Source organism: Nycticebus coucang, chromosome 10 (genome assembly GCF_027406575.1).
Source record: "Nycticebus coucang isolate mNycCou1 chromosome 10, mNycCou1.pri, whole genome shotgun sequence".
Taxonomy (NCBI): Eukaryota; Metazoa; Chordata; class Mammalia; order Primates; family Lorisidae; genus Nycticebus; species Nycticebus coucang.
This window is the reverse complement of record NC_069789.1, coordinates 89,142,215-89,154,864: the sequence shown is the minus strand read 5'-3', so window position 1 is coordinate 89,154,864 and position 12,650 is coordinate 89,142,215. Positions and strand designations below refer to the sequence as shown.

Here is a 12,650-nt window from a genome sequence, read left to right as displayed (position 1 = left end):
GGATATACCTCCGATAAAGGTCTAATAACAAGAATCCACAGAGAACTCAAACGTATTAACAAGAAAAGAACACATGACCCCATCTCAGGATGGGCAAGGGACTTGAAGAGAAACTTCTCTAAAGAAGACCGACGCAAAATCTACAAACACATGAAAAAAAGCTCATCATCCTTAATCATCAGAGAAATGCAAATCAAAACTACTCTGAGATATCACCTAACCCCAGTAAGAGTAGCCCACATAACAAAATCTCAAAACCAGAAATGTTGGCGTGGATGTGGAGGAAAGGGCACACTTCTACACTGCTTGTGGGAATGCCCACTAATATGTTCCTTCTGGAAGGATGTTTGGAGAATACTTAGAGACCTAAAAATAGACCTGCCATTCAATCCTATAATTCCTTTACTAGGTTTATACCCAGAAGACCAAAAGTCACAATATAACAAAGACATCTGTACCAGAATGTTTATTGCAGCCCAATTCATAATTGCTAAGTCATGGAAGAAGCCCAAGTGCCCATCGACCCACGAATGGACTAGCAAATTGTGGTACATGTATACCATGGAATACTATGCAGCCTTAAAGATAGATGGAGACTTTACCTCTTTCATGTTTACATAGATGGAACTGGAACATATTCTTCTTAGCATATCTCAGGAATGGAAGAAAAACTATCCAATGTACTCAGCCCTACTATGAAGCTAAATTATAGCTTTCACATGAAGACTATAACCCGACTATAGCACAAGACTATGGGGAAAGGGCCAAGGAAGGGGAAGGGAAGGGGGAGGTTTTGGTGGAGAGAGGGTAATGGGTGGGGCCACATTTATGGTGCATCTTAGAATGGGTACAGGTGATTGCACTAATGTACACAGCTATGATTTAACAATACAAAAAAGAAAAAGAAAAAATAAAAATAAAATAAAAATAGAATCAAGACAAAGATGTCAGCAATCGTTACTGTTTTACACAGTGAGGTCTGGGATAATAGAAAAAGAAAATAAAAAGAATGAGACACAAAGATTGAAAAGGATGACTGAAACTATTAAGATATTGTCAATTTTCCTTTGACAATATACATCTATATAAAAAAACAGAATCAATAGACACATTATAAGAAGCAAAAAGAGAGTTCCAAATGGTTGCAAGATTCAAGATTATATGAAAAAGGTTCATCTAACACCAGTTATCTATTGCTACATAATGAATTGCTCCTAAGCATATGGCTTAAAATAACAAACACACCAGAACCTCCACCACTGACCACCTCCCTACACTGACAACCTCCTTAAGTTGACCTAATTTTCATGTAAACATGCACCACTTTACCTATCAGTACAGTAGGCCTAGTTCCTTACGTTGACCACCTGTATGTTGGCCAGTTTGTTATAGTATCTTGGGTGGTAAACTTACAGAGGTTCTATTGTATTTGTTATCTCATAGTTGCTGTGGGTCAGGAATCCCAGCTTGGCTTAGCTGAGTGACTTGGGCTAAATTATGCTATGCAGTGGGGCAGCAATAATCTCAAGGCTCAATGGGGGAGAATCTACTTCCATGCTCCTTCATGTGGTGCTGGCAGGCTTCAGGTCCTTGCTAGCTCTTAGCCAGAGACATCAGTTCCTTGCACATGGGTCTGACCATTGGGCTGCTCATTATATGGAAGCTACTTCCTCTGAGTGGGGGAGGGGAGAAGCCACAGAAGCCACAGTCCTTTTCGTAGCTTAGCCTCAGAAATGGTATCCTGGGTGGCGACCGTAGCTCAGTGGGTAGGGTGCCGGCCACATACACCGAGGCTGGCAGGTTCGGACCCAACCCCGGCCAGCTAAAAACAACAATGACAACTGCAACTGCTAAAAAAATAGCCAGGCATTGTGACAGGTGCCTATAGTCCCAGCTACTTGGGAGGCTGAGGCAGGAGAATTGCTTAAGCCCAAGAGTTTGAGGTTGCTGTGGCTGTGATGCCATGGCACTCTACCGAGGGCAACATAGTGAGACTCTGCCTCAAAAAAAAAAAAAAAAAATTATTTTTTTGTATATATGGTAGAATTCTTGAAACTAGAATTGCCGATTATTTATTTATGAAGTTTAAACTTAGCATTGCTTGTGCCTATGAATAAAGCCATATGTGAGATCAAAACTCCCATTAGCTTTGCTCACCTCTAAAGGATAGTGAGAGCATCGTGTTGGGCTGTTACAGCGCCTCCCTTTCACCGTCTGTTTTTTTTTTTTTTTTTTTAATTTATTTTTATTAACCATAGCTGTGTACATTAGTATGATCATGGGGCACCATACACTTGGTTCGTAGATCGTTTGACACATTTTCTTAGTTATTTTGCCAAGACCTTTACATTCCACATTTACTAGGATTCACATATACCCTTGTAAGATGCACCGCAGGTGTAATCCCATTAATCCCCCTCCTTCCCCCTCTCCCCCCTCCCTCCCCTCCCTTTCCCCCTTCTCCCTATTCTTAGGTTATAACTGGGATATAGCTTTCATGTGAAGGTCCTACATCACCGTCTGTTGTAATCTCATCCCTTACACTTTTTGTGAGTGCAGTGTGGGACACGATGAGGTCGTGGGAGCTGTTAGTTGTCTGACATAAAAAGCCTTGGGTCACACTGAAAAGTCTGTACTATTCCTGGAATCCAACCTTCCATCAGAAGGTTTTAGTGAGAGAAATAAGATCATCAGGTTTGTTTTTAAAAATGTCATTCTTGCTGCCTTTTATAGGGTGACTTAGGCTTGGGAAATGCTGGTGGCAGAGAGAGCTATTAGGGCGCCATGGCAGTGTTTCAGGTAATAGTGATCCCAGGCTGTAACAGTAGGAAAAATGGGAGTGGGGAGGGCGTGCTGCAGGGAGGGAAATAAACAGCCCTCAGGTAAAAGCAAGGTCCTGAGTGGCCAGTTAAATGTTGGGGGAGTGGAAAAGAGAGGAGTTGAAGTTGTCACCAGAGTGACCTCAGGAGAAACAGGTTGCAGGAAACGTGGAGGTGGGAGGGGTGGGAAGAACACAGAACAGGGAACTAATGTATTTTGCGTTGATTTGGTAGAGTCGAGAGAGCTAGAATGATAGTCACAGAAATCCCAGAGCATGAGACTGAAACGTAGAGTTCTTCAATAAAGTGGAAAATAGGGATTGATGGGTGGTGTAAATGGTTTATCGGGAGAATGACTGGGACTGACTCTGAGGACTTGGAAACTACCGGTATATAAGTGAGGCCAGGGGAAAAGGTGGAGTTAGCTCAGGTAGAGCTTCCAGCCTTAGTAAAGGAAATCAGACAATGCAATAGGACACATCATTAAATTTAAATTTCAGAAAAAAATGAATATTTTTTTAGTGTATTCCATGAAATGTTTAGGAAACATCTGTCCTAAAAATTATTTATTGTTTATTTGAAATTCAAATTTATCTGGGCACTATGTATTTCATCTGGTTACCGCCGTAACAGGGGCTGCAAACAGGAAGGCCTGCTGGGCCAGGGCAGGGACTAGGTGGGTATTTCTCCTGGTGTGGAGGTTGGGGAGGCTCTGTGGAGGGCCCGTGGGGGGCCGGTGGGATGGCCTGGAGCACCTGTGTCTTGTCCTAGAGGGCAGCAGCTATCCAGCTGTGGCTGGTTGGGTTTGCAGAGATGGCCTCCAGGGTATTTAGTTTCTAATGTTTCAAAACAATAGAAACATATATATATTTAATGTGGACTATTCTTGATTTTAAAAGTGGGCAACTGATGCAAAGTAAAACATTGTCAAGTACAAAAAAGGCATGTCTAGGGTTTACACAAGGCACAAGAGCCACTGGTTTGCTAGCTCTGAGCTAACTCTAGAGTGGGTGGGGCAGGCTTTTGACTCGTGATCTGAGGTCAGGGTGAAAAGCACCTGGGTGTGGGAAAGGGATAGCGGCAGGGGATGGTTTCCTCTCGCAAAAGGTGAGGGAAGTGGGAGTGACATCTCTGGCAGTGACGCCTCGGTCTCGCCCCTCAGGGCCTGAGGTCACACCCCAGGGCTGCACCCAGCTGATTTGCCCTGCGGACACAGACAGGCCAACATAGCCTACCAGCCTTCCAGGTAGCTCGGCGACAGCGACTGGGGCTTCGAAGGCTTTCATCAGAACATTGTGGGCGGAAACTTCCAGGGGTTTGCTCTGAGCTTCTTGAGGCTTCTCAGCTTCAAAGTGAGTGGGTGTCTCTCTGAGAAGCCGAAACACAGACAGAGAACCAAAGAGAGAGAGAGAGCACGCGCGAGAGGTGTTTCCCTCCGGATGGAAACTATAAAGAGCAGCTCCCCTTCTCTCGAGCCGTCAGCGACAGGAGGCCTGTCCTTGGCACTTGGGCCTCCACAGCACCGAGAAGTAAAACCACCTGCTGGGGCCGCCCGGGTCACGGCCATGCAGCAGCCTTTCAATTACCCGTATCCCCAGATCTACTGGGTGGACAGCAGTGCCAGTTCTCCCTGGGACCCTCCAGGCTCAGCCCTCCCCTGTCCGACCTCTGTGCCCGCAAGGCCTGGTCAAAGGAGACCACCGCCACCGCCTCCACCGCTGCCACCACCGCTGCCCCCACTGCCCCTGCCACCCCGGAAGAAGAGGAGGGACCAGAGCACAGGCCGGTGTCTCCTCGTGGTGTTTTTCATGGTTCTGGTGGCCCTGGTTGGATTGGGGATGGGGATGTTTCAGCTCTACCACCTGCAGAAGGAGCTGGCCCAACTCCGAGAGGTAAGCCGGCTGGGGGCTGCTGTGCCCTGGGGTCTGCAGTGGGGGTGGGTGGGGGAAGGCTGCTACCCACATGGACCCCAGGCCGCCTTGCAAGCTGTGTTTCAATTCTTCTTTTCTGTCTTCCTAATGGATTATTCTAGTCATTCTATTCTATAGGCAGAGAAATAGAGGATTGTTCTCTAGCTTGTAAATGTAAAATAGAAATAGACATCCTAAAAAATAGAAATATTTTCTATCTTGTAATGCATCAGAGCACCCGTTTCTTCCTTTCTTGATTGTCCATGCAGTCTTTGAGCCACTTACTGCCTTCCTAGCTAGTGATTCAAGGGATTAAAAGCACTTTGAGTCTTGCCTGGAAGTAAGTTTGTTTAAGTGACTGAACTGAAGCTTGAAAATACTTAAATATACTGATACTATTTCAAATCACAAAACTAAAGGACAGCGAGGCACAATTGCTTGGCCATATCTGGAGTTAGAATGAGTCTGGAGGTATTTGGATTCTTTTTCAAGGCCTCTTCTGCTTAAAGAACTTCTTGTGTATTATATATCTTTTCTCTCTCTCTCTCTTTTTTTGCTAGTCCACTGGACAAAGTCATACAGCATCATCTCTGGAGAAGCAAATAGGTGAGTCCTTCTATGCATGTACTTTGAGTTCCCAAAGATAATCCTCGACACTGACCCACCTTGGTGGAATGCCTTCTATTTTGTCCCATTTGTGGGCTTATACTGTGAGAAGAATTCTGGCTAATTTTGAATCTCTGCTCGACATGGTTCCTTGAACTGTTTTAAAATCTGAAATGAATCTAATTGCTCAAAATCAGTGTTGCCGAGCACTGCACACAACTCAAAATCATTTCCACTTGGCTTTGGGAAGAGACACACATATACAACTGTGGACCTTTGCCCGCTGGGCAGCTGGCTGGAGGCCCCTCCACTTCCACAGGCTTCCTGGGCCTGGCCCACCTGCCAGAGGCTACTACTCCCAGGACGAGAAGGGGAGCAGGAGGGAAAGTGAGGGCAGAGAGGGCTGTTTCTGGGAAATGTCCTCTCATCTTTTAATTTCTCTAAAAGAGATTACTCAAGAGTCAAACTTTATTTTAAAAATATTTTATAGGCTATGACTGAGCTTTTAAGAAGTGGACCTTCACCCACATTAGGATGATTCTTTTGAAGTCACTGTGAAGCTTAGGGGAAGACTTGAGCCATCATTCAAAGGACTGTTCTGCTTCAGTCATGGTCAGGAGCTGCCTTTTATAAAAAACTAAAATCCTGTGTGTGAGAGCCAGCACAGGAAGAAGATGAAATATTGAACACTGACCTCATGAAATTTCAGGGCATAATTTTGGAAACTGTGGACAGAGATTTTAGGATGTGCCTCGCTTGCCTTAAACTAAGAGTCATTCAATTTTTAGAGTTGGAAGGGAGCTTAGAGTATATCTGATCCAGCCACTTCATTTTTTCAGAAGAGAATAAAACCCCAGACAGATGATACAAGTCTGAGATCACTAGTATGGAACTGGAGCTAGAGGCAATGTGACCCTGCAGGGGTCCCCAGCACATGGACTGGTGCTTATTAAATAAAGCAACTCCTGTGTAGAGTGGCCATGGAATGAGAAATAAGTGAACAGCAGGATACCTCTGCAGACACAATAGGTAATTTTCATCTTTAGACACTCAGAGGAAAACACATGGCAACACTGGCCATCTCAGGACTGGCCTACCATAAAGTCCACATTTGTCTACTGTCCTAGCATACGTAGGAACCATTGTTGGGACAATCTGGTCTTGAGTTCTGTGTCTAGGTGTTAGAACGTCCATATGAACACAAGTAAAGTGGAAATATTTGTTAGATAAAAGAAGCCCCTGGAAAACTTCTAAAATAAAATCACTGTGAAAATCAGTGGAATGTGGCTGGTCAGACAGGTACCTAATTACTCATCTTTCACCCACTCTGTGGAATGATTTCAGTGATTAAAAGTCAAATGAATAGATGAGTCAGTTCAACCTACCCTAGTAAATAATTATCTTTCCTAGTTCAACCCAGACAGACCAGAAATTGGTGAATTATCACATGGAAATCAAATTAGTTACTTTATTAAAAAGATAAAGAGATAAAAGTTAAAACATAGAGATACCTACTTTTATACATAAAATTAGTAAAGAGGAAAAATACAAACCTAGCCTGGCAAAGATGTGAGAGAAAAGGGCCTACTTAAACATTAGTTTTAGCCAGTGTATATCTAAATCGCTATAACTTGTATACATTAACATCTTGAAGCTATTAGCTTACTCTGTAATTCTATCACTAAGAATTTATCTTAATCAGAGAAGTGCCTGTAGATTTACATATAAGGTTGCTCATCACTTCCTTGTGAGGCTATTTGTAATGAACAATTCAGAAGAAACTTAAAGGCCTCATGATAGGAGATTAGTTAACTATGTATTGGTGTATTCAGATGAAATCAAAACATTCAGCAACTAGAAAACATATATCAGGACATTTAATGCTACAGGGATTGTGCAGTCTGTATGGCTAAATAAAAAGACAAGTTGCTAAAGGTGTGTTTAGTTTCATACTGGCTAGGTAAGCATATGTGCATATTTTTATATTCCTAGGAAGGAACTACAACAGTACTAACAGTGATTTTTCTCTGGGAGGTACTATTATGGATTATTTATATTTTCTTACTTCTTTTTACATTTCCCATTTTTTTTCATGCAGTGGAAATTCACTAATTGAAATCTTTTATTCATTTGCAAGAATTCTCAGAGACTTCTGATGTGCAGGGTTAGGTATATGGGTGTTGGGTGCTGATTGAGAGAGAGACAGAGAGCCAAGGGGGCCTGTCCCCATGGAGCTTTTAACATAGAAGAGATAAAATCAAACAAACAAATACATAATTTCAGTTGTACTAACTGCAAGGCAAGATGGAGTGGTCTGGAGAATCCTGCTTTAGCAGATGCTGGAGGGTAGAAGTGGGGTGAAGGGATGAGGAAAGCATTCCTGTGCTGAGAATGGTTTGTGCAAAGACCCTGGGGCAGGAAACAGCCATCACCAGTGTCTAGGATCTATTTCCAGTCCATTTATTTCAGCATTTGCACAGCAGTACTTTCAGTGAGTACCTCCTGTAATAGTAACATGGTACTAGGTGCTGTGAGGGGCGTCAGGCTATGCATTGTGTGGCTCTGTGCTCCACTTCCTGTCAGTACACGGCCAAATGCCAGATCAGCTGCTAGATGGTTTGTGGTATAGGAATGTAGCAGGGACTCAGTTTTGCCTTTCCTGTTCACTAACACCTCATTCATGGTAGGTTGTTGTGGGTGGCTAGAGAGGTCACGATTGCTCAGGTAATGTTCAAGTGCATCAGGCCATCCTCACGCTATATGTGAGTTTCACAGGGTAATTGCAAGCCTGGTATAGACAAGCACCTTTCTATGAATCTTTCTTTTTTATTTATTTAATTCTTTTTTTTTCCACCATAAAAGGAAGAAGAGAGTATGAATCTTTCCTGAATGTTTTAGTTTCTGATTTCACTAGCAAAGTGATAGCCTTTCTACCTTGCTTGAAATATTCGAAGCCAGAGAAATAGTGTCTATTTTGAGAACTACTGTTTGTTCTAATTTCCTCCATTTAATTTGGCAAGCATTTACTAGTAACATGCCCTTTATTCACAACTAGGCTGAAAACTCTGCTGAATTCAATATAGTATAGTAAGGAACTTGCCATTATTTACAAAGAGTAAATTATACAGTTACCACAGAGAAGGGGAGACTCAACTAACAAAAGAGGGAAAGATGGAGTAACCCTGGTTTCAAAGGAGGGAAAGAGCATATTTAATTTAAAAATCTTGGGGAGGATGTTCTCACCCCCACCCCCACCTCCAAAAAAGAGGTGCTTTAGCTGGCCCTCACGGTATTGTTAGGCTTTGACATTTGAGTTCTGATTGGGAGAACATTCTGAGCAGAAGGCACAGAGATAGGCAAGCGGGCACATGTTCAGGCCACAGAGCTCCTATTGTGTGGCAGAGTCCAGAGCTCCTATTGTGTGGCAGAGTCCAGTGTGAGGGCTGGACAGACAGGCTAGGGTTGTGTGATGGGGGTAACTTGGACACAACTGCTTGTTCAATGAGGGTCCATTAAATGAGTTTGAGGTGTCAGTGTTAGAAGGTGATTGTTGAGGCCTTCAGATAAGGAATTTGGGGTAGATGGCAGCCTCTGCCCTGTAAAGTCAGAGGAACAGCAGAGTCAGAGTGGGTAGAGCCCCAGATTTGGAGGCAGGAGACCAGAGTGCTGGTTTCCCTTCTGACACTGAGTATTTGCATTTTCTTGGACTAGTCATCCACCTTCTTGGTTCCTCTTGTGATCTGTAACGTAGGACATCGTCTCTATCTCAAAGGGTTGTGGCGAGTTCTAAATGCAGTAACTAATATGACAGACAGCTCTTTAGGAATCAATCTTTATGTTAATTATGTTTTACTGTAACTTTATTAGTTAAGCATGTGGCTATGTTAACACAGTTTATTTTTTTAACTTCTCTATATCTGAAATACGTAGTGCAGACTGCTGTGAATGTTACTGTTTGAACTTGCATGGTTAGTGTGTTAAGGTATTGCCATTTATGGTTTTAAAACATGTATTTTTTAATGGTGGGATTCAGTCCCATCAAAAGCATAGGTGATATCTCATTTTTACATGTAGCTTTCATCTTTCCATGTTACAGGCAACCCCAGTCCACCTTCTGATAAAAAGGAGCTGAAGAAAGTGGCCCATTTAACAGGTCTGTATCTGGATAATACAGGTGGGGTCTGGGAAAGCTTTTGGCTAAAGGCATAATGGCTGGATGGTTAGTTTCCATTATCAGGCTCTGAGGGAGTTGCTGCTTTCCAATGACAGTATTTGGAACCTAAGAATACTCACATCTTTATAGTCAGGCCAATCTGATAAACATACTTTGAGTCCCTATGCTGGGCAAGGCCCTTTTCTAAACTGGAGATCTGGAGATAATCATGAACGATCCCTGCCCCTAAGAAGTTCTTTTCTTAAAAAATAATTCCAAAGGATTTGGGGCACAGCTCTAAGAGGTTAGAGCTGAGAGAGTGGAGAATGAGGAACTATTTTAGTCAGTGCTATTTTGGTTTCTTGGAAGAGCTTCCTTCTGCTTTGTCTAAGAGTAGCAAAAGGAGTGTGAGGGGACACTCCATCCTGGCACTTGGGGACTTTGAGGATGTGAGTGTAAAGTGGGGTGAAATGGTTTGCTAGCAATATGGTGTGGGCACTCCAACTACGAACTTCATAAATAATTCAGAAGTGAATAAATACTGTAGAAAGTGATGTTTACTGTCCCTGAAATTATTTAGGCAAAAACTCTAGAATGATACAGTCAGATCATTAGACTCTTATTGAGCAACCTGCTGTGTACCAAGATTTGGAGTTACGGAAACGAATACTACGTGGTTCCTGCCTCCAAAGAGCTTGAAGTTGAATAGGGAAAGATAGGCCCATGGTGGGGATTTCAGTACTGTAGAGATCTCTGAGTAAGGCATGCAGATCACGCTGTGAGGATACAAGGAAAGGAGTTCAGCCCAAATTCAGGGGCTGAAGAATCCTTATTGTAGGTAAGAAAATGGACCGGACAATCTTAAAGATTTCTCTCAACTTGAGAACTTTAGAGTTCCTTGAATCTGGGTTTTCTTTTCATGGAAGGACCTCAAAGCCTAGCCATTTTGGGAGCTATTTCTGAAGACTATAAAATCTTTGTCCCAGAGAGCTAAAATAATTTTAATAATTCCTCATTATAATTGATTAGGGGTATATATTATTGTTCTAGTCATGTGGGTGATAAAATAGAGGCGTGCATTTTGACAGAGGTATTGAAGGAATTCAGTGATGGATCAAGTTTTAAGTCCTCAGCCAATTCTATATGCAGTGCATTATTCTGGGGAAAACATTTGCTCAAGGAAGAATCCATGGTTTTGCCTTAGAATGCACTGTTATCGAATATAATGCATGAGCATTCCTGGGTGAAAGCGCCTCTCATTTATTTCAGGCAAGCCGAACTCAAAGTCCCTGCCTCTGGAATGGGAAGACACCTATGGAATTGCCCTGATCTCTGGAGTGAAGTATAAAAAGGGTGCCCTTGTGATCAATGACACCGGGCTGTACTTTGTATACTCCAAAGTGTACTTCCGGGGTCCATCTTGCAACAACCAGCCCCTGAGCCACAAAGTCTACGTGAGGAACACTAAGTATCCCCAGGACCTGGTGATAATGGATGGGAAGGTCATGGACTACTGTACTGCAGGGCAGATGTGGGCCCGCAGCAGCTACCTGGGGGCTGTGTTCAATCTCACCAGTGCCGATCATGTGTATGTCAATGTGTCTGAGATCTCCCTGGTCAATTTTGAGGAATCTAGGACATTTTTTGGCCTATATAAACTCTAAGAAGAGCATTTAGGGATTTTTTTTCCTATTATGATTCCTTACTACAGGTGCTGAGAATGTTGTCTTGAATAAGGGTCTTTTTAAGCCCTCTTGAGATCAAGTAAGAAGATATGCCTCGGGACCACAGGGTTCAGCAGGTCTGCAGCCCCTCATGTAAGCTAAGGGCCATGAGCCAGGCAGGAGGAGCAAGATGACTGATGAACAGAAAACTCTGGGCTGCTATGACAAGATGCAGAGGCGTGGAAAAGCAGCCACCAGGTGTCCACACTCAAGTGGCCAAGAGCATTTTGGCACATCATAAAGAACACGTTTTAACTCACCTCTCAGGTGGGTCTACCTGCTACCTCAGGGGAGGCTGTCTTTTGGATCCACCACTGTGACATGAGTGTATAAGGGATGGAAAGGAGGTAGAGGCTCGCACAATAAGCTAATGAGACTGAAGGAGGCCAGCGCCTCACGGGCACTGTCTTCACTTCCAAATAGATATGTAACCTGAGCCATCACGAGATGCTAGCAGAGAAGAAAAGGGATCTTTCGGGGACTCAGTCCATTTCCTACACAGCACATGTATTTCCAGTGCCATTGTAGGAGAGAGAGAGTGTGTGTGTGTGTGTGTGTGTGCGTGTGCACGTGACTAAAGAATCACATAAGTAGAGAGAATGTGGGTATTGTGAAGTTCATGTTTGGAAAGTATGGATTGCATTTGGGGGTAGATATTGAATGCTTCTTGGCAACCAACTCTAATAGTCTTCAAACATCTTTGTCAGCTACTGATGCTGTTTTCATATAATATAGCCAATATTTATATATATTCTGTGCATTTTTAAGGAAAAACTAATAAAAACCATCTTTTCAGATATAGATAAATATAATGAATGTCATTTTTAGCATTCACTCACATTTGAATTTCACTGCTTTCTTCCCTGGTTTCTTCATGCATTCTGAGTTCAGCTCACTTTAAGAAGTATTTACTGGGGTAAGAAGAACTATGAAGCAAATCTTTCCATCTTTGCCAGACCTTCCTTTTTTTCTATATATTCTCTTTCCTCTCCACCTCCCAGAGTTTCCATTACCAGTATTATTACCACTGTTAAACTTACCAGATTTTCCATAGAGTTGATGACGACTTGTCTTTCAATGGGAGCAGACCCATGGCAGAGTGTTAAGGGCATAGAATTTGAAGTAAAATCCTTAGATTTGAATCTTCATTCTTCCACTTGCTAACTATGCAATCTCTGAACAGATCACTTGACTTTTCTTGGGCAAAAAAGAGCTGGAATGTACAAAAGTATCAGATACATAGAAGAACATCAGAAAATGCCATCTACCATTCTATCCAGGTACTTCATTCTCCAGAGGAGCCACTGATATGCGGAGCCATCTAAATCCTTGGTTTCCTGCATTCTCATGCTTCTCACTCACACTGACTTTTTCTTATTTTCTCAAACTACTCTCCATGATGGCTTCTCAGCTTCTCCCTTGACTCTGTTATCTTTAG

At 42.9% G+C, this 12,650-nt stretch overlaps 1 protein-coding gene across 1 annotated transcript; it reads left to right on the top strand.

Annotated features, from left to right (window-relative positions):
* The first annotated feature begins 4,323 nt into the window (after positions 1-4,323).
* Positions 4,324-11,943, top strand: FASLG (Fas ligand). Its single transcript, XM_053606736.1, has 4 exons — positions 4,324-4,711; positions 5,290-5,335; positions 9,432-9,488; positions 10,758-11,943. Exons 1-4 carry the CDS (start codon positions 4,385-4,387, stop codon positions 11,150-11,152), a joined length of 825 nt encoding a protein of 274 aa, XP_053462711.1. The 5' UTR covers positions 4,324-4,384; the 3' UTR covers positions 11,153-11,943.
* Positions 11,944-12,650: the final 707 nt, after the last annotated feature.

Bases quoted from the DNA above. Each gene is read 5' to 3' on its own strand.
- FASLG (XM_053606736.1), top strand. From the start codon at position 4,385: ATGCAGCAGCCTTTCAATTACCCGTATCCCCAGATCTACTGGGTGGAC. The intron at 5,336-9,431 runs GTGAGTCCTTCT...TCCATGTTACAG, and splicing joins ATCTCTGGAGAAGCAAATAG to GCAACCCCAGTCCACCTTCT. The intron at 9,489-10,757 runs GTCTGTATCTGG...CATTTATTTCAG, and splicing joins GAAAGTGGCCCATTTAACAG to GCAAGCCGAACTCAAAGTCC.